The 22,990-nt window shown below is 37.7% G+C and overlaps 1 protein-coding gene across 2 annotated transcripts in view; it reads right to left on the bottom strand.

The window, feature by feature from the left end:
* LOC122844958 (F-BAR and double SH3 domains protein 2-like) overlaps nucleotides 1–22,990 on the bottom strand; it is a 34,738-nt gene that overhangs the window by 10,566 nt on the left and 1,182 nt on the right. For both annotated transcript variants that reach the window (XM_044140848.1, XM_044140849.1), the window contains exons 2-10: nucleotides 21,125–21,222; nucleotides 17,968–18,013; nucleotides 14,134–14,210; nucleotides 12,533–12,677; nucleotides 9,789–9,922; nucleotides 8,459–8,513; nucleotides 8,240–8,368; nucleotides 8,027–8,149; nucleotides 6,319–6,414 (exon numbers count right to left, since the gene is read on the bottom strand). In XM_044140848.1, the coding sequence (XP_043996783.1) occupies nucleotides 6,319–6,414; nucleotides 8,027–8,149; nucleotides 8,240–8,368; nucleotides 8,459–8,513; nucleotides 9,789–9,922; nucleotides 12,533–12,677; nucleotides 14,134–14,210; nucleotides 17,968–18,013; nucleotides 21,125–21,222 (903 nt within the window). The remainder of the gene's footprint in view (nucleotides 1–6,318; nucleotides 6,415–8,026; nucleotides 8,150–8,239; nucleotides 8,369–8,458; nucleotides 8,514–9,788; nucleotides 9,923–12,532; nucleotides 12,678–14,133; nucleotides 14,211–17,967; nucleotides 18,014–21,124; nucleotides 21,223–22,990) is intronic.

The following is a 22,990-nucleotide window of genomic DNA, read 5'->3' as shown; positions in this document are numbered from 1 at the left end:
AAGGAATGAGTGACTTAGTGAGTTACTCAGCAGGGTGTTGCTAGGTAACCAAAGAATGAGTGACTTACTGAGTTACTCTGCAGGGTGTTGCTAGGTAACCAAAGAAAGAGCGACTTAGTGAGTTACTCAGCAGGGTGTTGCTAGGTAACCAAAGAATGAGTGACTTAGTGAGTTACTCAGCAAGTTGTTGCTAGGTAACCAAAGAATGAGTGACTTAGTGAGTTACTCAGCAGGGTGTTGCTAGGTAACCAAAGAATGAGTGACTCAGTGAGTTACTCAGCAAGTTGTTGCTAGGTAACCAAAGAATGAGTGACTTAGTGAGTTACTCAGCAGGGTGTTGCTAGGTAACCAAAGAATGAGTGACTTACTGAGTTACTCAGCAGGGTGTTGCTAGGTAACCAAAGAAAGAGCGACTTAGTGAGTTACTCAGCAGGGTGTTGCTAGGTAACCAAAGAATGAGTGACTTACTGAGTTACTGAGTTACTCAGCAGGGTGTTGCTAGGTAACCAAAGAATGAGTGACTTAGTGAGTTACTTAGGAGGTTCAGTAACTTACTAAGTCACTCACTATTTGTTGCCAGGTAATCAAATATTGAGTGAGTTAGTGAGTTACTCAGCAGGTTGTTGCTAGGTAACCAAATAGAAAAGGAGTTTGTTGATCCTACCAACGTAGCTTAGCTGGTTGTGAGAGGCTGAGAGACTAATGTCTTTGCTCTGCCTACATCCCCCAGAATGCTGTGCGGTTCTCGATTCAGTGGAATTATTGCATATTCTAACAGACGTATCATCTATTGATATTAATCACATCTATCATACTGATTTAATATCCAGTCCTAGTTTTATAAAAAGTACCATTCTGAGTCATCAAGACAGAAAACAGAGTTAAGATGCAACAGTGTGACTATGATGTGATTTTTCTCTTCGTTACGTTTCGAGTAAATGAATCCACATGACATCAGGGCAGTGTGTGCATGTGTGTGTGTGTTGAGGGAAGAGGCCAGGGTGGTGGGGGGCTGAGGTCAGTGTACTCTGATGAAACACACACACAATGCCTCCTTTTCACAGATGGCCCGTTCACAGGGCCCGGCCTGCTTCCCATCCAGCTCTGTTCCTCACCGGATCCCCTCGTCTACAGCGAGCGGCGCTGGGCGGAGGAAGGGAGAGAAAAAAGGAGTAGGAGAGGGACGGAGGGAGAGAGGCGGCGCTGCACCACTAAAGTTTTCTTTAGGAACAGGCTGCTGCTTGTTTGGCCTCCAATCAAAACAACACAAGCATTTGCAGTTCGAACAAATTGTCCAGTGTTGTCCAATGGAGCAGTGGAGAAAAGGAGCGCCAGTGATGGGCGAACCGCTGCTTCCCTTTCATGAGTCGTTAGAAAATCAGGGGAACATCTGAACTCCAGGCTCATCTCAAAGGGACATCCTAAAATATGTTTGTTTAAAGCAGGGTAAAAAAAAAGCCAGCCAATCAAAGTGAAGTGAACGAGGAAAATGTCTGAAGGAACAGTGAGGAGTTCATAGCAGGTTTGATGAGATGAAGAGAAATAAAACTTAGAGGCCATTTTAGGATGGATTTGATTCACACTCTTCATTTCTGACAACCAGTAAAAACAGCAGAGCGTTATCTAACAAATATTAAACTTAACAATAAACTTGACATGAAAAATTTGATCATAACTGATGGATGGATGGACTGAAGAACAGATGGAGGGATTCAACCTTTACCTAGTGAAAAAGAAGATAAAACCTGGAAATTCAAACATTTTTCATTCTCCTTGTTCCAACATTTCCAAACCTTGAAAAATCTTAAATCACATAGTCTAGCCTGAGTAGAAATACAGAAAAAACTATAACCGAGAAACAATTTTAGAGTTTAACTTAATCAACAGCTGCACCTCTGTGTTGCAACAATTATGCAATTAATAAAACTCCTTGCTGCTGGGTTTCACTTCCAACACGACATGCTAAAAACGCTAAAATCCCCCCATGGGAAACCCTTTTGGAACCATGCATCCTTTCTGTTTTCTGATTTGTGTTGGTCTGAGGCATTGTTTAAGCAGAGAGTGAGCGCTCCTGTCAGCTGTTTCTGAGCTCAGTGTAAACGCTTCCACATGCTGCATTGTGTTGGAATTTCCTAATAAAAAACATGCAAAACAAAGAATCAATCCAAACAAAGACAACACGATCCAAACGCTTCTGGTAAACCACTGATTTCTAGGATTTCTTAAAGTTCTTTTTCCATCATCAACAACCCAGTTGGATGCATTTCCTTCTTTTGCTATTAACCTCTGTGGACATTAGTTGATTCATTCATATTTTCTGGACTTTATGTCCCACTTGCTTGTAAACATGATAAATATGAAGATTTCAAAACACAGCCGGAGAATTCGACACACACTGGAAACTTTGTTTACGAGAGGGCGACATTTCTGCAAATCGTAGAAACGTTTCCATGAGGGGAAAGCTGTTTACAACCGGAAACCGCAAACTTTTAGCAGTGAATAAATCTGCAAACGTCTGCTTTCAAAAGGAATTTCAACACATTTTCTCTCAGATCCTGATAAAATTTTGCATTCTAACCAAAAAGTCTGATTACTGGAGATACAAACAACGTAGCTTTAAATTGTTGTATCAGAAAAGGAACAAATCAAGCAATTTAAAAAAATATTTTTCCAATAAAACTCACAAACTAAAAAAAAGGGAAGGGTGTTTCTAATCATAGAAAAACACACACAGTGAAGCTGGGCATCTGTTTTTGTTTCAAACAAAAAAGTTTAAGGTCTGCAAAGTTTTCCTAATACTTTTGATCTCAAAACACGATAAAGGAAAAAAATAAAATTATAAAATTATAAAAAATTACATGTACACTCAGAAAATTTGAATATTGTCAAAAGATGAGTGCTACATCCAGAAATACTCATAGAAAGTTAAGTGGAAGGAGATAGTATGACGAAATAAGTTGAGTTTCATCCTTCGGAAGCCAAAAATATCAAAACTACAAGAAAAAAAATGCTTGAAATATTTCACAAAAATGAACTCAAAACAAACATAAATGGAAGAAAATAAAATCATATCAAAACAGGAAATGAATGTATTTCCTGTTCTACATCAATATGATTTCTGAGACGTTTCTCATTTAAATTAAATCTCACTGTTCCAAGTGGAACAAAGCTCTTCATTAGACTTCCTGAAGGCCGTCAAAGCTTCAGGCTTCTCAAAACAGAGGCACAGAGTTTCCTCCTTAGAGTCTGGATTGTATTCTCACAGTAAGAGGAATATATTAAGCCCAAATTAATATTATTGTTAATAATATTATTGTCATTATTTTGTTACATTGTCTGCATTTGTGATAAAGGTGGGTTATAAAAGCTTTTCATTACTAATTATTGCTTTATTTATGCATTTATTTCAAACATGATAGAAGTATAAAATCACACACATAAACCAAGAATGCAGAAGACATATTTTTGTACAATAATCTTAAGACGCTCAAAAAGCATGTTAAGATTAATATAGCACTTAATTTTCATGCAAGTTAAGTGCTGTATTTCAGTGCTAATTTTAGCTATCGTTACATTGTAACTAGTTTATTTGATGTTTCTATTTACTGATATAATATAAGCATAGGAAATCTTGGTAACAGGTTTTGTTGGATGTTAATATTCTAGCCTTATTTTTCAGATACAGTACATGTAGCTATTCCCTGCGTTTCTTAAATGTTCTTTTCTCTTTCCCAGTTCGAAGAGCAAACCAACGAAAGGCCCAAGAAAACTAAATATTTTGGGTCACTCAAAAGGCCAGGCTGATCAACTTAAAGAGGCATTAAAAATATTTCACGTTACAACAATTCCAAGCAGCTCTGAAAAGTCTAAAACTGGTGATTTTGTGTTTTAAAAAACTGAATAAGTGTTCTCATATTAAAAAGTTTTACTAGTATACTGAAAGCCACAAGCTCAGGTCTGTGGCTTGTTTTGGTTCGTTCCACCGGGTCAGAGCGGGTCGGCAGAACCGTTCAGAGCTTCAGCAAACAACAGCTGTTGTTCGGCGTGAAGCGATGACCCAGATTCGGTCCTGCAGTCCGACAGTCAGCTTTTATTCCCACACTTCAGAGAAGTTGTGCAGCGGCTAAATTAGTGACAGCTGCACATGGAAAACAAACAGAGTGAACAGTTCATGTTAAGACCTGATAATTCTGCACTTTCAGCTGATTTCACAACTAACCTTCACCACTACGGGTAATCACTGGGTGTAAAATAAGAGACAAAATCTAACAGCAGATGACGGTTTAGTGCCTGTGTGGTCCGTCAGCCTCCGGGGGGGTTTCCATGGAAATCTGACCAGGTCACATGTAACGTACACATATCGACTTAACCAGGGCCAGGGCTAGTCAGCTGCTTTAGCGGATCATATAATTACCAAATAAATAATGAACAAGTGCAAATTAGCATGCTCCCTGGTTGTGCAAGACAATATTCAGTGGAATAAATTTGATTTTTATGGTTTGAATCAAATGAAGTTCAAACATTTCTGCATCAACAGATGAAAACCTTGGATCCCAAACTGTACAAATCAAAACACAACCTTATTCTTTCTTGAAGATAGAAACTACTTTAAAGCATTCTGGTTGGTTGAGTTAAAAATAGAATTTTTTTTGTAATCTTTCAGTGAAATGATTAAAACTAACCCTTAAATAAAAAACAGTTGTGACACAACAAACTATAATACACATGCATCCTCCTTTTTAAGGGGCTTGAAGGACTGGTCTGGAGTTTCCCAAAATTCAATGTCAAACAAAACATTTTGTCTCTGTAACAATGGCGGATAGAGAGGGAGAGGAGAACAGTTTTAAATACAAGTATATTAAAATCTGGCTGTACAAAAAGTTAAGGTAAGGCTGGACCGTCGCTCCTGGATTGGTTGTTTTGCTAACATCAGCCAGTAGCGTTTCAAGTAGCATTGTGCCCATCTATCTCTGCTTCCCAAGCTGCATTTTCTTCAGAAAATTTTAGATTTGCTCTATGGAAATTTCCGAGATTAATGTCAGAATCGAGTCAGAAGTATCTACCTTAAACTGAATTGTTTTCATACCAAAACTTTTCCAGACTCAAATTTCTAGATTGTTTTCTAGTTATATTAACCTTCCTAACATTCAGCCATAAAATATTCACCTCAATCTGCTGACACTTGAGCCTCAAACTCGAGACTCTGACTCAAGTTACACTGAAGCCCCAAAAATAAGATTTGACTTGGACTTGTGCCCTAAAGACTTTAAAAAATGACTTGTGAACACCTCTGGTTTCCACACATCCTGAATCAACAACTTGCCAAAATCACCTCATGTTTTTTCTGATTTCACTTCCTGTTTGGCATCTGGAACCCTCAGACCAGCTCTACTTCCACATCTGTAACTCTTTTACTAGTCTAGTAAAGATAGAAGCACCAAACTGTAAAAATGCATGCTTAAAGCAGTTTGTAAAGTGACTCTTACCTTTATTTTGTTAGTAAAAATTCCCCAAAAAAGCTTTTTTTTAAAGTGGCATTTCTACCAAACCCTGTTCAACTTGAATCTGAAGTTGTTTAAAGTTGAAAAACTCATTAAATTGACAGTGAGTCTATAAGTCAAAAACTAAAACAATGATGGCTAATGTGTTTAAAATTAAAGTTGTGATGTTTTAGTCAAAAATAAATAAAACCGAAGTAAAACCCATATTATTATTGTCCATTGAAAAACCAAAAATAATAATAAAATGTCAATTTTCCATATTTAATTTTCTTTTTTGGAAAATGGTCATAGAAAATTCTAGACTTTTCCGGACTGATAAAAGCCACAAACAGAAACAAATACTGTAAATACATGTAGTAAATCTATATGAATTGTTTTTCAGTTTCAGCTGATTATTTGTCTGCTACAGTTTTTGTGATTCAACAATGAATGAATGGTGGAACTGAACGCCTCACTTGCAAAATAAAACCTTCCCTCTGACTTTACGTGTTCCGTTTTTCTAGCTGCAGATGGGAACCCAGATTATGCTCATTAGTTCTGCACGTAAACCTTCTGGGTGTGTACAGGTTTAAAACAACACTGGATTCCTTCTGTACGCATTTGAGGCGACACAAAGCGTCCTGAAAACATGAATACATGCACCTTTCTGCACCTAGATATGTGAGGTTTTGCCAGTGCAGACCTAAAAAACTGAGCAAGCTAACAGAGAAATGGACTCATCTAAAACATGCACAGAAATGAGTTCCAGCTTTAATTTTCTCGTGGAGGAGATGACTGATTAGGGCAGACAAATAACAACAGAAAATCCAGCATTTACCTTATCTGAGTCAACGGGATGATAAAGGAAATCTGAGGCTTGTTGAAACACAGGATTCTTCTGCACAAACGTCTGCTGGTGGAACTCCTGGAGAAGCTGCACATTACAAACAAGAATCAATTCAAATGCTGAGTAAATGCCAGGAGGTGTCAAAACATTGGACCAAATAGAAACAAAACTGCTTTAAATATTTTTGGACCTAAAGAGGAACAATTTAGAGTCAGCAGACAGCTTTAGTCATTACAGCTAGAGTCTAGTAATCAGGCCTGAAATCACATTTCAGACCTCTTAGGGTTCATTCCAACCTAGGGTTCACTCTTAGGGCGGAGTGAACCCCATGAGTCATATAAAGACAGTTATAAAGTCAGCCTTCTAACACCTGAAGAACATTTCCAGGATTAAAGAACTAATGACCCAGAAAGATCTAGAGAAACTTGTCCATGTGTTTATGTTTAGTTGCATTGATTACTGCAGCAGAATTCAGTTTTTATGCTCCTCTAATCTGGAACAAACATCCAGAAAACCGCAAAACTGCTGAAACAGTGAGTTACTTTAAATCAAGGCTAAAAATCTTTGATTAATGAGAACTGAAACATGAACGATTTTCCTCTAGACTTTACATCACTTTCCTAAGTTATACCAGCACAACGTGATGTTTTGTCTGATGTTTCGAACCACCTTGTTGCTGAATTGTGTTCTACATATAAACGTCCCTTGCTCTCCTGCCACGATAATTTGCTCATACTTTGAGAAGAAACAAAAATCCCTCTTTGGGTCCAGAGACGCAAGCTGACCCGAAAAAACGTGAGCGGCTTTGGGGCGTGTAACTGAGCAGCGGCGAGTAACTCAAACTGCTTGAGTTAATCAGGAGAATCTGAATCAGCTGAGTTCAGCTCAGCTTCATTAAACTGATCAACATTCACACATTTTGATCCATTTAACAAAAACTCTTCACAATTTATCACTGAATTCATTTAAGTTACTATGACTCTAAGATTATTGAAGTTGGGTTTGTCAGTCATAAAAGCATCAACAATATTACAAAACAAAACAATAAGTTGGACAAAGACAATTTTTGATTTGGCAAGTCAAAGTTTATAATGATAAATAAATGTAAAAAGTCATTTATGCCTTTTTAAATTCTATCTTTTAGAACACAATAAAAGCAGTAAAGGTATTTTCTTTTTTCCATATGAATCCAATCTGAGAAATAAAGTCAAATTCAATGTTTTCCAGACTTTAGATCAAATACATAAATGTAAACACTTTGGCTCATTAATATTCTCTCTAATCTGTTAAATAACCTTCACCTGGTGCAATAAAGGCTCATCTAATGGTTACAATCAGCTCTCGTTCCTGCAGCTGTTGCCCTCCATAACTACAGTGAAATGTGTCTGACCTTTCACTGTTTTTCTAAGCTCACCCAATATTTCAACCACAGAGCTGCAACACTTTAGATAAGGCGGCTTTGTTGAGAGTTAAACTTTAACTTATTATGTCAGAACTGAAGCACTTAATGCAATAATTTATTTAAAGACAAATATTGGCGTCCTGTCCAGGGTGACCCCGCCTCTCGCCTGGAACGTTGGCTGGAGATAGACACCAGCACCTCCTGACCCCACTAGGGGACAAGGGTGTTAGTGGATGGATGAATGGGTGGATTATGTGATGCTCTGTTTGATTCCCGGTGTGGGCAGAACGAACTCACCCCGGCTGAGCTGTTCAGCAGCTGGGTGAAGGAGTCGTGCACCGCCTGCTGTGTCTCCAGCTCAGTGTGACAAAGCGAGACCAGGTAATCTTTAACCTGCTCGTAGATTCGACCGTCTAACACCTGAAACACGGGAGGAAAACAGAAAGTGTTATCTCTGGGGGGCATGAGGATCCGCAGTCGTTCAGATCCGGTTTGGACCGGCGGCCGCACCTTGATGCAATCCAGGAGGTCTGCGCTGTAGTAGCGCTGCAGGTGAGCGTTGGAGGCCGCCAGGGTGAGAAGATAGTCGTTTCTGGCATGAGTTGCTTTGGAGTTGCATTCACTCCTCTTTGCTTTCAGCTGAAATAAAATCAGCAAAAAACCCAGTTAGCTTAATTAAACATTACCTAGATAACAAGCAGGAGCTTTTTTAAGGTGTCAATATTCTACCTTTACACTGGCCCTCTGGAGACTGGAGCGCGACTGGAAGAGACTTAACTTTGATCTGAAAAACATACAAATTACTCGTTGAAACTTGCAATAGAAATACTTATTTCACAGTGAAAATGTGGTTTAAATTAAAACAATTAACCAGAATTTCTAACGGCCAGTTGAAGCTAAAGTACAGCTAAGTGATTAATAAGGATTGCTTTTATTTCTGACTCCCAAAAACTCAGGATGCATATAGAGATAAATTGAAAACAATGCAGACTGAAAAAACAGGAATAATAAAATTTTTCAAACTGAATAGTTGCTCAGAACTTAATTTAAAAAAATTTTTCTATTATTTTTGTTTATTTTCAGCCACAAAAACACAAATGATCCATCATAAGTAAATATAAAAAAAAAACAATTGAAATATTTGGCACATTTTGGGAATTTTACAAGCAACAAAAAAAAAATGCTTGCACCATTTTTTAGTTTAAATTTTTTTTCCCATTTCAAAACAATTTTTTTAACAATGACCCCAATTTACCTCCACAGTTGAACAAATTATCAGTAGTGCCATCTGTGTCGGCCAATGCTGGTCTTATATTTTTAGAACATATTGGTACTAATATTAACTGATTAATTGATGCTTGTTTCCATCTTGTTGCTGTTTGTAGACGTGAGGGGTTTGTGGGTCGTTTACCTGACAGAGAAGCAATAGAAATATTCACTAAAATTGATAGAAAAAAAACATCTTGATCGCTGCATGTTTGTGTCACAGAGGTTCAAAAACTGGAAAACTATTTTTTAAGAAACATTTTCCCCATTATTTGTGTGGAAAGAGACTGTTCTGAGATAAATTAGGAATTTATGTGACATGTTTGCTCACAGCGTCCCAAAGAAAGTATTATTGGTGCAAGAACAAGCGATCCTCCAGCAGTTTATCGCTCCTGAAAGCATTTCTTTATGAAGTCAAGCCGCAGCTTTTTAAAAACGTTCCTGATGGGCAGAAAAATGTCAGAAATGCAGTGAGTCACGGCGCCAGCTGCTTATGTTGTGCCAGGATGAAGAGCAGAGGGGCAGCTTCCTGGACTCCTCTGAGACTTTTTGTCTGTTTGAAACCCATAAAAACGCAGATTTTATATCTGCAGATCTGGCATCTTTGGGATAAAAGATGCCAGGGAGTGAATCAGTCGCTGGGAAGTGTGAATGAAATGGGAATTTTATAAGAATTCTGCACCGTGATGTTCTAGCTCTGAGCATTTTGCAGTTCTACAGCCCAACAGAAAGTGATTTTAACCAACACTTTGCTCTGTGAGCATTCAAATATGCTGGCTTGGATCTGTCGTACTTGGCCTCGAACTCTGTCTTCTCCCGGACGGCCTGCGCCATGGTCTCAGCCTCCTGGTACTTCTTCCTGCTCTTGCTCAGCTCCTTCACCGAGTCCTGCAGCTCCGCCTGGATCGCTGTCAGCTGCTCAATGCACTGTGGGGCCAAACACAGACGCACACACAAAACATTCATGCAAATGATTTATCCACCCAGAAAAGCATGCAAATGCTCTATCAAAATGCACAAAAAAACAGCTGAATATGTGTGACATGCAGAAAACATGGAGACATCTCCCCAACGCAGAGGGCAAACAAGAGCAGCTCTGTGAGGTGTGAGCAGTGAAACAGAGAGCGGCTCTTCTAATGTTTCTGAGCAAAAGGATCAGGAAGCAACCTGAGGCCTTTCACGATCTGTCACTCTGCAACCAGGCCTGTTGCAACAAGCAATAAATCAACTAATCCCATTACAAATTAAAGGAAGCTTAATAATTCCCATTTGCATAATTTAACATTTTTATCTTTTCTCTCTGTCTACCGAAATAAACGTAACTGTTCATCGTAATTTAAAGTTTATTGATATTTGAGAATGTGTTCTTGTGTTATTATGCCATTACCATTATATTACTTCAAAATGGTCTCAAATAACAATATTATCTTTTATCACAATAACTTCTGGGACGATTTATTGTCCAGAACTTTTTTTTTTTTATTGTGACAGGCAATTCCAAACTTTAAAACATTTTATGACAGTTTTATCTAAGAGACCGACACAAAGTAAAAGAATTAAAAAAAAATAAATAAAATAACACAATTCAGAATCTGAAAAGTGTGGCCTGCATTTGAATTCAGCTCCCCTGACTCGATGTTTTTCCAGCTTTTTTGGAGTATTTCTCCACCAGCTTTATCTAACTTCCAAGATAACAGTGAAATATCATTAAATATTATTTTAGCAGTCAAATCAAAGCAGTTTTTATCTGTATACAGCAACGTTACATCAATCAGTCCCTCCAGTTTTTTGAGATTCTGAAATTATGGAAATTCATGCAAAATAAACAGATTCTGACTCTGACTTTTTTTTTCTTTCTTTTTTTTACACTAATGCATAATTGTGAGTTTGTTGTATTTATTTATTTTTTTTTAGTAAAAATGGTAAAAAAAAACAAAAAAAAACAAGTTTAAGTGATGCTAACTCGCAGCTGTAAGTGGCAGTATTTCTCACTTCCACTGCCTCAGCCTTATTTAATGTAAATTTATAGTCCTGATCAAAATGGAGAAGGGTGAAAACATTTTCCATCATACTGATCAGATTTTCAAATGTTTTAATATTTATTTATTCTCTCACTGGAAACAAATATCAGTACAGTTTTAGTGGGTTTTAAACATTATTGTGGCAACAATAAATTAATATTCTTAGAAATGTATCATGATAAATGATAAACAATACAATACATGCCCACTCCTATTGCAAAGTCAAGTTTATTTTAAGTCATGTAAATATAAACAACATTTTTATGACAACTGAAGGTAACCTTGTTACTTGACTGTGGAAAATACATAGAAAAGCTCCTTTAAGGCGCCACAGAGGTTACCATGGAGATTAAAGGTTTTCTCAAACATACATGACGTAATCAAAGCAATTCTTAAGGTATGTTTTTGAAAATGCAAGCTGCAGGTCATGACAGATTATTTTACACAACCTAAGCTGTGTTTTAGTGACTCTAATTAACACTTCTTTAATCTTCTTTTTCCACTGTTTTTACTAGCCGCGGTTGCTCCCCAACGATCGCGTGCCTTTCAGTATACTGCTGAAACCTCCCTCTTTAAATGTCAGTGTAGCACATCATGAAGCATAATGGGTAGAATTAGGCTGGTTTTGACATCTGGGACAAAACCTTTAAAGGTCGGGGTCACAGTTTTAACTTCATCTCAGTTCTGCTCTGATGAAAGAAGCAGATCCCAGAACAGAAACAACTTTGTGATTCTGTGGGCGTAATCTTCAGTGAGAAAACTGCTTTTTGTGGTTGGTTGAAAAGGGAAGGATAGAAATTGCTGTGAAATATTTCTCTCACTTCATTTTCCGTCATCAAATGTGACAGAGTGAGATCATCAAGCGTGAACGTCTTTAAATGCAAAAATCTCCACAGATTAAGTAAAAATGTAAACTTTGTTTAAAGTTTATCTAAAAAAAAAGTCTTAACGGATCCAGGATTAAAAAGCTTTAGTTATTACAGCTACAAACTCGCCATCAGAGCTGAAATCTCAAGGCTGAACCTTCAGAGTCACATAAAGACAATTACAAAGTCGGCCTTCTATCACCTAAAGAACATTTCCAGGATTAAAGGACTAATGTTCCAGAAAGATCTAGAGAAACTCAGCCATGTGTTTATCTTTAGTTTTAAAATCCTGCAGCTCAGAGAACAGAAATTTAAATTATTTTGTTAGTTCATAAATCACTGAACGGCTTAGCATCAAGGCTAAAAACCCAGCTGTTTAGAGCTGTTTTTGATTAATAACTGGAACATAGATCAAATATATTTGATCTATTTGATATATTTGTATTTGCTGAATCATTTTGATTACGACATTTGACAAAATGTAACGTTTATTACATGTTTTCATAATTGGTGACTGCATGATGCTTGTATGATATAAAGCTCTTAAAACTACCTTGTTTGTGAAATGAGTTACAAATAAACTTGACTTGACTTAAAAAAGCCAGAAGTGAGTGAAACCGCAGCAGAGTTGTGTAATTAACCTGAATTACCTTCCTGAGCTGCTGCTCCTTCTGCAGCCGCGCCGTCTTGGCTGCGTCTGCGACCTGGAGCTTGTAGTTATCGCAGGCGCTGAGTCTGGACTGCGTGGCCTGCACGGTGCCCTCCAGGTACGCTCTCCACACACAGAACATGTTCCTGAGGAGAAAGAAGGACAAACATGCAGGAAGCAATGATTCATGGTTCCGAGCAACTGGTTCATGTAATTTCTGTGCAGTTAGAGAAAAGCATACAGGGTAACCTTCTGTGCAAATAACAGGAAGGTTGAAAAATAAGCAGGAAAACACATAAATCTATACTTCCAACATTAACGTAATTGAAAAGCTTATTTCAGTAAATAAACCTGAAAAGTCCCAGTTATTCAACACAAACACAGATATATAAGATATGATGATTCTGGCTTACCATTGATTAAATCCAGTATTATTTTTTCTTCAGAAAATTTGAATATTACACAAGAACAAAAAAGTGGTTTTAATTCAGAAGTGTGAAGAGCATCTATACTCAGTACTTGGCTACTGCATTAGTAATAGATTATTCTGCTGATTAAAAAAAATGTAATTAAGAACTTAAGCATTTTTTTATTTTTTTACAGAATTTGAACTGAGAAAAGCTAAAATGGCCACTTGAGTTCTGGATAGAACATACTTACAGACAAGTTTGTTTTATTCTTATCTTAAACGCAAAATGTTGATGTTTTCTGTCCAGAAACAAAGATTTACTACTGTTTTATAACAGTAGTAAACCTACTGATAAAGTCAAACGTCCTTGAGCAGCACATTACTTCTCATCAGGAAGAAAGGGATATAAACGACAATAAAAAAAACGCACACCTGCTCATAAATGTTTGCGCAATAAGTTGAGGTACGAAACAAAAAAGACAGAAGCACTTCTATCTTAAGTTATGACAGACAGAAGCAAACAATCACAGAAAGCAGAGTACCGTAATTTCCGGACTATAAGCCGCGACCTTTGTCTCACGCTTTCGACCCTGCGGCTCATACAACGACGATGCAGCTTATTTATGAATTTTTTCTAACGGCCAGTAGGGGCGCTGGAGCAGAAAAGGTAAGCGTGAGACAGATGGAATATATCTGTGGAGGAAGACTAATGTAACGTCGTGCTTTGTGCATGAATAAAATTAGCTTGAACAGACCCTCATCATGGAGAATGCAAGAAGAAATGCATATGATGCAGCTTTCAAGTTAAAAGCAATCGAGCTGGCCGATAAAGAAGGAAACAGAGCTGCTGCACGTAAACTGAAGACTTCCATGGTTTCAGTGCACAGGAGGAAGAGGATGACGGCTCTCCGTGACTTTTAACCGTATGTTAATTAAACCAGCCCTGTTAGTGCTGTTTTGCTATATTGCTGCTGTTCAGAAAGAAAAGCTACGGCATATTATTAAAACTTTAAAAACACTTTCTGTGTACCGTCTTTCTTTGTAAATATCTCATGTTTTAATGTAGGCACATGCGGCTTATACACCGGTGCGGCTTATGTATGTACAAAATGTGTTTCCTTTAAAAATGTAGGGGGTTCGGCTTATAATCAGGTGCGCTCTGTAGTCCGGAAATTACGGTAAACTGAACCAACCTGTGATCTGCTGGGTTTTCTGCAACGCTCTCCGGCCATTCCCTCTTCAGATACTGATTCGCCAACTTCTGTAGAGCCTGAAAGAATGAAAGAAAGAAAGAGAGAAAAAACAAAGACGTTGAGAATAATTGTAACCATATTAAACTTAACCAGCAATTTAACCCTTTCAAACCCAAGCTTCATTTTAGTTGTCAGCTCTAAAGTTGCATAATCATAATCAAAAGTAGCGTTGTATACTAACAAAAATGTCCTTTCATGGAAAGACGGGAAGAATAAGACAAATTTTGGAACTGTTGTTAATTGAAGCAGCTTTGGTGTGGAGCGTTGTGACGCATGATGTTGGAATCTGTGCAGTCTCAGCTTTTGTTTAATGTGTGTTTTATCTGTTCAGCATAAAGTGTTGTAGCAGCGGAGCCAGAAATATGACAAGTGGGATCGGCACAGAGGTTATTTATTATAATCATTCATTTCGGTTTACGTAATTCATGTTTGTGGCATTTAAAAATAGATCACTAGGGTTAACACAGAAGCAGAGTTGTGTTGGCTTCGTGAGGGCGGAGTTTCAGAAGCACCAGGAGTTTTTAAACAGAGTCCCAAGTCATAAGTCATAGCCTATTTGATATATTCAACATTTTTTTAACAACTAAAGGTGACCTATTAATTTGATTATGCTATAAAATGGCACTATGTGCCTCGAAAATACACATTCTGTCCCTTTAAATCACTACGATTAGGTTAGCTTAGCTTCCTAGCTTTTTCTTAAATAAAAAATACCAAGACTTATTCAAAATATATGCATTGGCTACATGGACGCAAAAAGTAAAAATGCAAAATGCTCACAAATAAGAGCAGCAAAGACATACAACATATTTTAAATTCAACATTTGAGCATTTTGAATCGATTCGTTATAGAATGTATTTTTTCTGCACCTCTAGTAAATACAACCAAAACAAACGTATTAATCTAGGGCTAGCGGGAAATATTTTTTATAAAGCTTACATACCGCAACAAAAATCAAAAATCTGCTCTTCCAAAATAGTTCTCAGGATATCAATTTGTTTTGGTAAAGTGCCAGAGCTTTCACCAGAAATAAATCTGTGCAGCTGTCTGAGGTTTCGCTGTTCAAACAGACAGAACTGACAAAAACACAACGCGTTTGCTTCACTTCTGGCTCCAAATAGAAGCAGGTTTTCTATTTAATTTCACTTTTTCTTCTTCTTTTTTTTTTTTTTAAAGAAACAACTATTTTAAGGCCCAACAAGCGCTCCTCTGTCTTCCTTCACCTCTAAAAGACAGGGCCGGTTTATGCGGTCCTGAAGCCGCCGAGGCAGCAGCCGTGAACTCATTGATCTCGGCAACCCGGGTGCCAAAGCTTCGAAGTTGCTACAGACGCCATCACTGTGGCCTCAGATAGAGGGACAATCACGGACTGAGCCGGACTAATGGACGCCCTGAATGGCAGAGGAAGAGCCACACAGAGGAGGGCTTCTTAACTGCAGCGTGTGATATGAATAGCAATGGCTGACAGCCGAAGCCGCCTGCAGGTGTAAGAGACGGAGGAAAATAAGAGACGGGTCTGAAAGGAGGAGAGCTGCTAAAGAGAGCAAACTGTTCCAGAGACGGTCTGACCCACTTTGATTCACACTCTCAATAAACAATCAGACATAACCAACAGATCAGACTAGTTAACACTAGAAAAACAGCCAGCTGGTCCCTGAAGGAGAACTGATTATCATTTTTCTGAATTAATAAATAGTGTATTTAGTTGCTCTGCCTGAACTGGGGATCTGATGTCCAAACTTTTTGTCACTATTATCAAGTCAAACTTTTACCAAGAAAATAAAAGAAAACTAAATTCAAGCAAAGTAGTTCCAAATTTTTACTTTTACTTTACTTTTTTGAGGGAAAAGGAAATTTATAAATCGTAGATACAAAACTTACAAGGGATTTTGACCCTCTGCTGTATTAAACAACAAAAACAAAAAACATCTATTTTTTGAATTTCTTGGGGTTTGATCGAACAAATTTACTCAGTTATAAAACCAGGACTTGGGCCACTTTCTTTAAAAATGCTTGATATATTTAGTTGAGTTCAATAAACTAAATAAAAACTCCCAAGTCAACTTTTCAGTAAAGATCTGGTTAGATGTTGTTCTACCCATTACAAAAGCTTCGTTATAAAAAGATGAATACTTTGTGCTGTACTTAACATTTTCCATTGTAAGAAAAATATGTCTGAACTAATTTGATGTTGAATAAAGGAAAACAGTCTGGAACAGGAACTGACATCCTGTTGAATCCTGACTTAACGTAGAACATCATCAGCAGAGAAACACATTTTTGCTTCTTTTGAAGTCGTGTAGAAAATGGCGAGGTAACATGGACCAAACAGAGCGGTCACAAAAACTCTTCTCCACTTGTTTGTATGAAACTGATCACAGACTGCAGATATGTTTTACTTCCTTCTGTTGGGAAACAAATCAGTGAATCTAAAAAGCAGGCAACAGGAAGCAAACAGAAACCGAACAGAAGAGCAGAAACTCTGAGCTACGCCAATACACTGTGCATCAGCCCCACATTCATACATTTAAAAATATTGTTTTGGTCTTATGTATTTATATTTTCTTAATACTTTTAAGCCACAATCATCAAAACTAAGGAATAAACATTTTGTGTGGAGTGGTTATAAATTTAATTGCTGATATATTATTTTTAATGACCTTCACGTTTGATTTTATGTCTTTTATTGCTTTTTCCTTAATCTGCATGGGACTGCAGATAATAATATATGTTATATGAAAGCAAATCAATTAACATCTGATTTATTTTTACCTTTCAAAACTGAAATAATGAAAAAAGAACAAAAACCTAATTCATAAATTGTCATGGAAGTGATCAGCCTTACGTTCATGCAGTAATTCATGCAAAAGGAGCCCCTGTCATGATAAAAACAACTTTCCTGGATGATAAATTGTCCCAGAAGTTACTACAATAAATAATAATATTGGTAACACATTCTCAAAAATCAATACATTTTAAGTTCTAATGAACCTTTAACACTGGAACTGAAAGACATTTTGAATATCCAAAATAAATTTTTAAAAATCCAACAGAAACAACAAATAAAATGAATTATGAAGTTTCTGTAAACAAAAGAAAAAACAAAAGAGCTTGTTGAGACCAAAGCACCAGACTGAAGAATTTTATCATCCAAGAATGATAAATTATGGAAATAATGAGATTGGTTGGTTTGTTGTGACAGGCCTAGTAATGAATCTTGATAATATTCAATAAATATGGTATTAAATACATGTTAAATTTAATTATACAGATGCACACAAAATAAATAAAAAATAAATCAGCGTTAAGATGTGGGTTGTTTGGTTGAAAACTACAAACATGGCCCCACTCTCTACAGCTCTGGAACAGATTCCTCACTGGGCTGGAAACCAGAGCCAACTGGGACACAGAGGAATTTCCAAATATCCCAACTGTGTCGTCAGGAAGAGGGGGGCAAAAAACAAACAACCATAAAAAACAAAAACTAAATCAACAAGACAGGAAGGAGGAAGTCAGATACCTGACCAGCAGTGGAAGCTGGGATGTTTTTTTTTTTGTTTTTTTTTTTAAGCTGTCGACTTTCATGGCTTATCTGGCCACAAGTGAATCAAAACCATTATTTTTTTAAATGCCACATCCTCGGCCCAATGTCTCTCGAGGGCGTAAAGAAGCATTTATTTTTAGCGTCTCAAATGACAAGGCGCTCCAGCGGTGGAGTTAACGAGCGTCGGCAGCGGGGCTAAAAGGACAACAAAGCGGACATTTTCACTTACCTGGGCGTAGTCCCGCTCTACCGCTGCCCTCTTCTGACTGAAGGTCCTGCAGAAACGAAAGAGAAACTGCAGTGATGATCCAGAACAATTAATTCATTAACACCACACCAAACAGAGAGCTACTGCTGGTCATTTAAATGTGACTTTGGTACCTTAAATTTATAGATTCTATGCAGCTTGGTGAAAAAAAAACTGTGTTTTTGGGCTTTTTTGCACTTGAGGTGCAACAAAACAAGTTTAACATCACATATAGTATTTAGGTCATTGTTGTAACCCAATGGCTGCCTGAAATGTAAAAATACTCTGTGGGATAAAAGCAGACGTAGTCATGGCCTCAGAAGAGGCCAGTTGTGCAAAGGGACAGTGAATGTTACAATCAATTTGATGTATTTAAAAGGATAAACAATGAGTTATCAAACAAACTATGAGAAATATTAATATCAGATGTAAAACCAACACTGGAAACATTGTAACCTGTTTAGGGTTATAAGCTTAAATAAAATACTGTCACACAGACATATCAGTGTTTACGCTGCGATGCATCCTGGGTAGATGAGATTTATTAGACTCTACGAAATGAGCTCCTTTCAGCCAGAACAGCAATTTTTAACTAATTCCCATTAGCTCCTGCTAATGGTGTTAGCTCCATTAGATCGTAGCATGACCATGTTTGCTTGTTTCAACAGATATTGCATGTAGAACGGCACATGAAAGCTTTGAGGCAGTGTGCCTCAATCCAGATGTTTTGTTGGCTTCCTTGACTTCTCGAGTTTTGTCTATAAACTTTAGTCCACTGTAACCTACCCGAGTCATCGGCCCAGAATGCATTGCACGGGTGAAAAGATGGAGACCTCCGCAGGCGTGATGTATAACAAAGCTCTACAATTTTTTAACTATTTATGAGTTTTTACATACCACAAACAACAATGGCAACATATTTGGGCCAATATGTTCAGCTAATCTTGGGTCTGTTTCAGACTTTCATGGCTATTTACCTCCAACATGCAGACATCAGATTCTGCAAAGTGATGAAGGTTTTAAGCTGATATCTTAAACCAACGAAAAAAACGAATGCCTCGTTTCCACTAAACGTAAGTAACAGGTCGCTGCGTCATTTTGTCTGTTTCCATTGTAAAAACGGTGTTAGAAACCTTCCTGTGAGGCATCGCTCAGAGGTTTACTCAGCTGTACTACATGTATATTGTGGAGTCAGAAATATTTACTCTACTGCAGCCAAAATGCACATTTATTTGTGGTTTCTCTCCACAACTTAAAATGATCATGAAGCAGGACCAAAACAGAGCTGTGAAAGGAAGGTTTTCAAATATAATTCAATATCATACTGGTATTTTTCAGAAAGTCTGATTTTTATGGGTTTCTGTTTCCAGAGCTGAAATTCTAACGGTTCTCTAGTCTTTGCTTTTAGTTTGCAACAGTGTTTTCCTGCTTTAATTTCCTTTCACAATCACCACAATTTATCGTCAGATGGTTAATTGGTCGGACTGTAAAACATTTCCCCTGAATCCGCTGCCTCAGATCTTACTCGTTCCGGTTTGTTTTTGTTAGATTAACACGTTCCAGCAGGTTTCACCAACATTAAAAACGGATCAGACGACGCGCTGAGAAACCTGGTGGCTGTAAAACCTTTTCTGGTTTGTTTATAACGCAGATGTAAACAGGATAATGACAACTCCAGCGAGGCTTGTGAAAACGTCTAAGAAAAGAAGTGAGGTCAGTGCCCTGGGAAAAACTCCCGCAGCAAAATAATCATCAAGTCATTAAACATGTCGAGACTCGGCCGCCTGCTCCACCCTGACTCTAAACAATCTGCCGTACTTCCTGGGAGCTTCCGCCTCTTCCTCTCCGTCGCGTTTGCATCGCTCCCTCTCTCTCCCCTCCTCCATCGCTTCCTGCCATTTTCCCCTGCAGAGCTTTTGCTGACAGCCACGAGCAGCTTCCAGTTTGCTGAATCACTTCAGCGGAGAGAGGAGCGTCGTTTCTGATCTGAGTGAAGCTACAGAACCTCCCGCGGCGAACGATGCGGGGCGGCGGGAACATCTGGCAGCTCTCTGTGACCTTGACTTCCAGCTGCCGAGCGGGCCTGAGCGCCAGCACCCGACCACAGACAGGAAGCGGGGAGCCAGAGATCGGCAGCTTAGCACAAAAAACATCACCGCAACCTTTTGGCTTTTTCAGCCTGAAAAGGGCTCCACGTGAACGCAGCTGAAGCTTCCTGTGTGGGTTTGCAGGTCCTGGCGTTTTCCAGCCTGACCTGATGATTTAGACATTCCAGACACAAAACACTTGATCTCTACTGAGTTTTCACATTTTATCACATTAAAATGTTGCAGATGAAAACCTGTTAGATACTTTAAAGTGGAAATGAAACAATCTGATATTAATATCTGTATTCGTCCTGATATCGAATATAATTCTAGATCAGGTATCGGTGACAATGTTCCCAATCCATAAGGGCAGATCTATTCAGTCTAATTCTTTACTTTGTGCTCTGAGCATAAAAAATTTAAATAAACTTTATTTATTTACATTATATTTAGGATTCCTAATTGAAGGTTTGCTGCAGTTTGTTTTTGTCCGATTCTTTATTATTTATTTTACTTTGGCTGTTATTCTCCTAACTGCACTGACTGAACAGATTCAAGTTGTGTACGTTGTGTTGTTTTACATGCTTGACCAAACTTGTGAAGGTACAGGTGTATTCAGGTGAGCTGTACTGGTACAGAGTTATCAAATAAACTTGTAGTTTAGTAAATCTATGTCTAGAAAAACAAAAACATTTTAAGTCAACTCAGCGCTGTCCTTCTGTATCGGATTGTATCACTAAACTTAACATATCAGTATTGGAAGTGGAAAAACGTGGATGGATGGATCCCTGGTTTTCACATTAAAAGTTTGAAACCCTATTAGATACTTTAAAGGTCTGGTGGTTTATTCAGACCTTGACGTTTGGACAAAAGAACTACCTCAGACAATCTAGGGCTGTAAAAAAGTCTTGGTTGCAGATTAACTCATTTTGTTGTTTTCGTTCACTTAAATGCTTCAGATGCTCCAACAAATTTGCATCAAAGACAAAGATAAACCCGATTTTGACTTGTAATTGAATTATCCAAACCCTAGTGTGAACCGGTGTGCTTACCTCAGGTCTTCCAGCAGCTCACATTCTGTCTGGTGTTTTGTCTGTAACTGGCTCATCTGCTCGGCCTGCGTGTGCTTCAGCTCCTGGGTGAGCCTTACCTGGCAGGGAAACCAAACCAAACCAGCTGTGATGTGAAATGGCTAACAAACCTCCTGATGGCCGACTTTCATGGCGGGTTTCCATCACACTCCTGAAGCTAAAGCGCCAAAAACGCTGCGATTTAACGGCAAACCGAGTCGGGTTGAATTAAACCAGAGGTAGCCGCAAAGTTAAGTTCAAAATAATTCATACAACCAACAGACTTTTTTTTTTTTATTCAACCGAGAAGCTACTTTTATGTTGAGAAATGAGAGCAGCGTCTCTCAAAAGATGAGTCAACGTCAAGGATTTTACTAACATTTTATCAAAAATCTGAAATGCATCAGTAATCCGTCACCTTCCACTTAACTGGATTAACTTTAATCTGCAGCGTTTTAAAGAGATTAGGCCTCTCACCAACAGAGGCAGACAAATCTTACCTCAACTGCATGATTTTATCACACATTAAGAAATGTTTCACTACATGACCGTTTGAAATGAAATACAATAAACAGATTTAGAAAAAATTTTTATAAAGCACTTCATAGGAGGCCACAGTTATATAATATGTACCTAATAGTTCAGTCTAAAGTGTGGCTGGTTAATAATCAGATAATTAGAAATACAGAGCAGCACTCTGCACTGACATGTTAGTTTTGTTGGCAGGTTTCTGTGCCATCACCCTAAACTTTGAACAAAGTGAAGCTAAAACTACAAACTACTTTAGGAGTTCTGGGTGAAACATAATTAAAGACAAAAAAGGGTTTTTTTCTTATCTTCAATGTAAAACGTACCTATTTTGTGCAGTTTTTCTTCATATCTGGATGATCTATTTAACAATTATTCATTCGCTAAATTAGTTGACGATTATTTCAATAGTTGATTAACCATGATTGATCTGATTCTGATTCTAGTCAGGAGTATGAATAATTATGGCCTCACCTGTTTAACACAGCTAGTCTAGAAGCAAACAGAAGAATCACATGGAAACAATACAACATTCAGAGCCGCTTCAATCGGAAACAAATGTTGACATAAATTCAGCAGAACAATGACGTCACTTCCTGTGTAGCTCACCTACGCAGAAATTCTTGCAACTTATCAAAGATTCTTAAACTAAACATTTTCAAATTAGGAGAGAAATAAAATCTTCTGGATTTTTTTTTATAATTTATTTACACCAAAGAAAGTCTGAAAACACTCAAAAGTCTTGATATCTGTTTGGACATTTTCTCTCTTCTAGAGCTGCAAGATCAAACTGACAGGAAGTTTCACATAAAAGGGACTACATAATATTGATAAATATTGGATATTCGTCATTATGGCAGTATTAATATCAGCCCAAATTGTCATATTGATGCACCCGAGTTATTATCCGTGTTAATTTAACATTGATACTAATCTAGTGGTTAATAATACAACAATTGCACAAAGTAAACAAGTGAAGCAGTACTAACTATCAGCGCTGATCAGGACAGAGTGTGTCTGTCTGACTGGAAGTGACACAAATATTACCGACCAGGTGTGATTAGAAGTGTTATCAACAGCTGCTCTCAAGTTAAATATTCACCATTATATAAATGCAGCAACCGCTGAAGAAAAGAATCAGATAGAATATACTTTGACTACACATTTTCACAAAAGTGGTGCGCAAATAATCAACTATTTAACCCTGAATGGCTCAAATCGTTACGCTAAATGCTGAAAATTCTGATTTATATCCTCCGCTTTTCATCCAAATCTGATTTTTCAGCCTTTCAAATCAGAAATTTATTCATTTTTTTTTAT

The sequence above is a fragment of the Gambusia affinis genome, linkage group LG15, assembly GCF_019740435.1.
Source record: "Gambusia affinis linkage group LG15, SWU_Gaff_1.0, whole genome shotgun sequence".
Taxonomy (NCBI): domain Eukaryota; kingdom Metazoa; phylum Chordata; class Actinopteri; order Cyprinodontiformes; family Poeciliidae; genus Gambusia; species Gambusia affinis.
The sequence above is the reverse complement of the archived record's forward strand: the minus strand, read 5'-3'. Positions and strand labels throughout refer to the sequence as shown.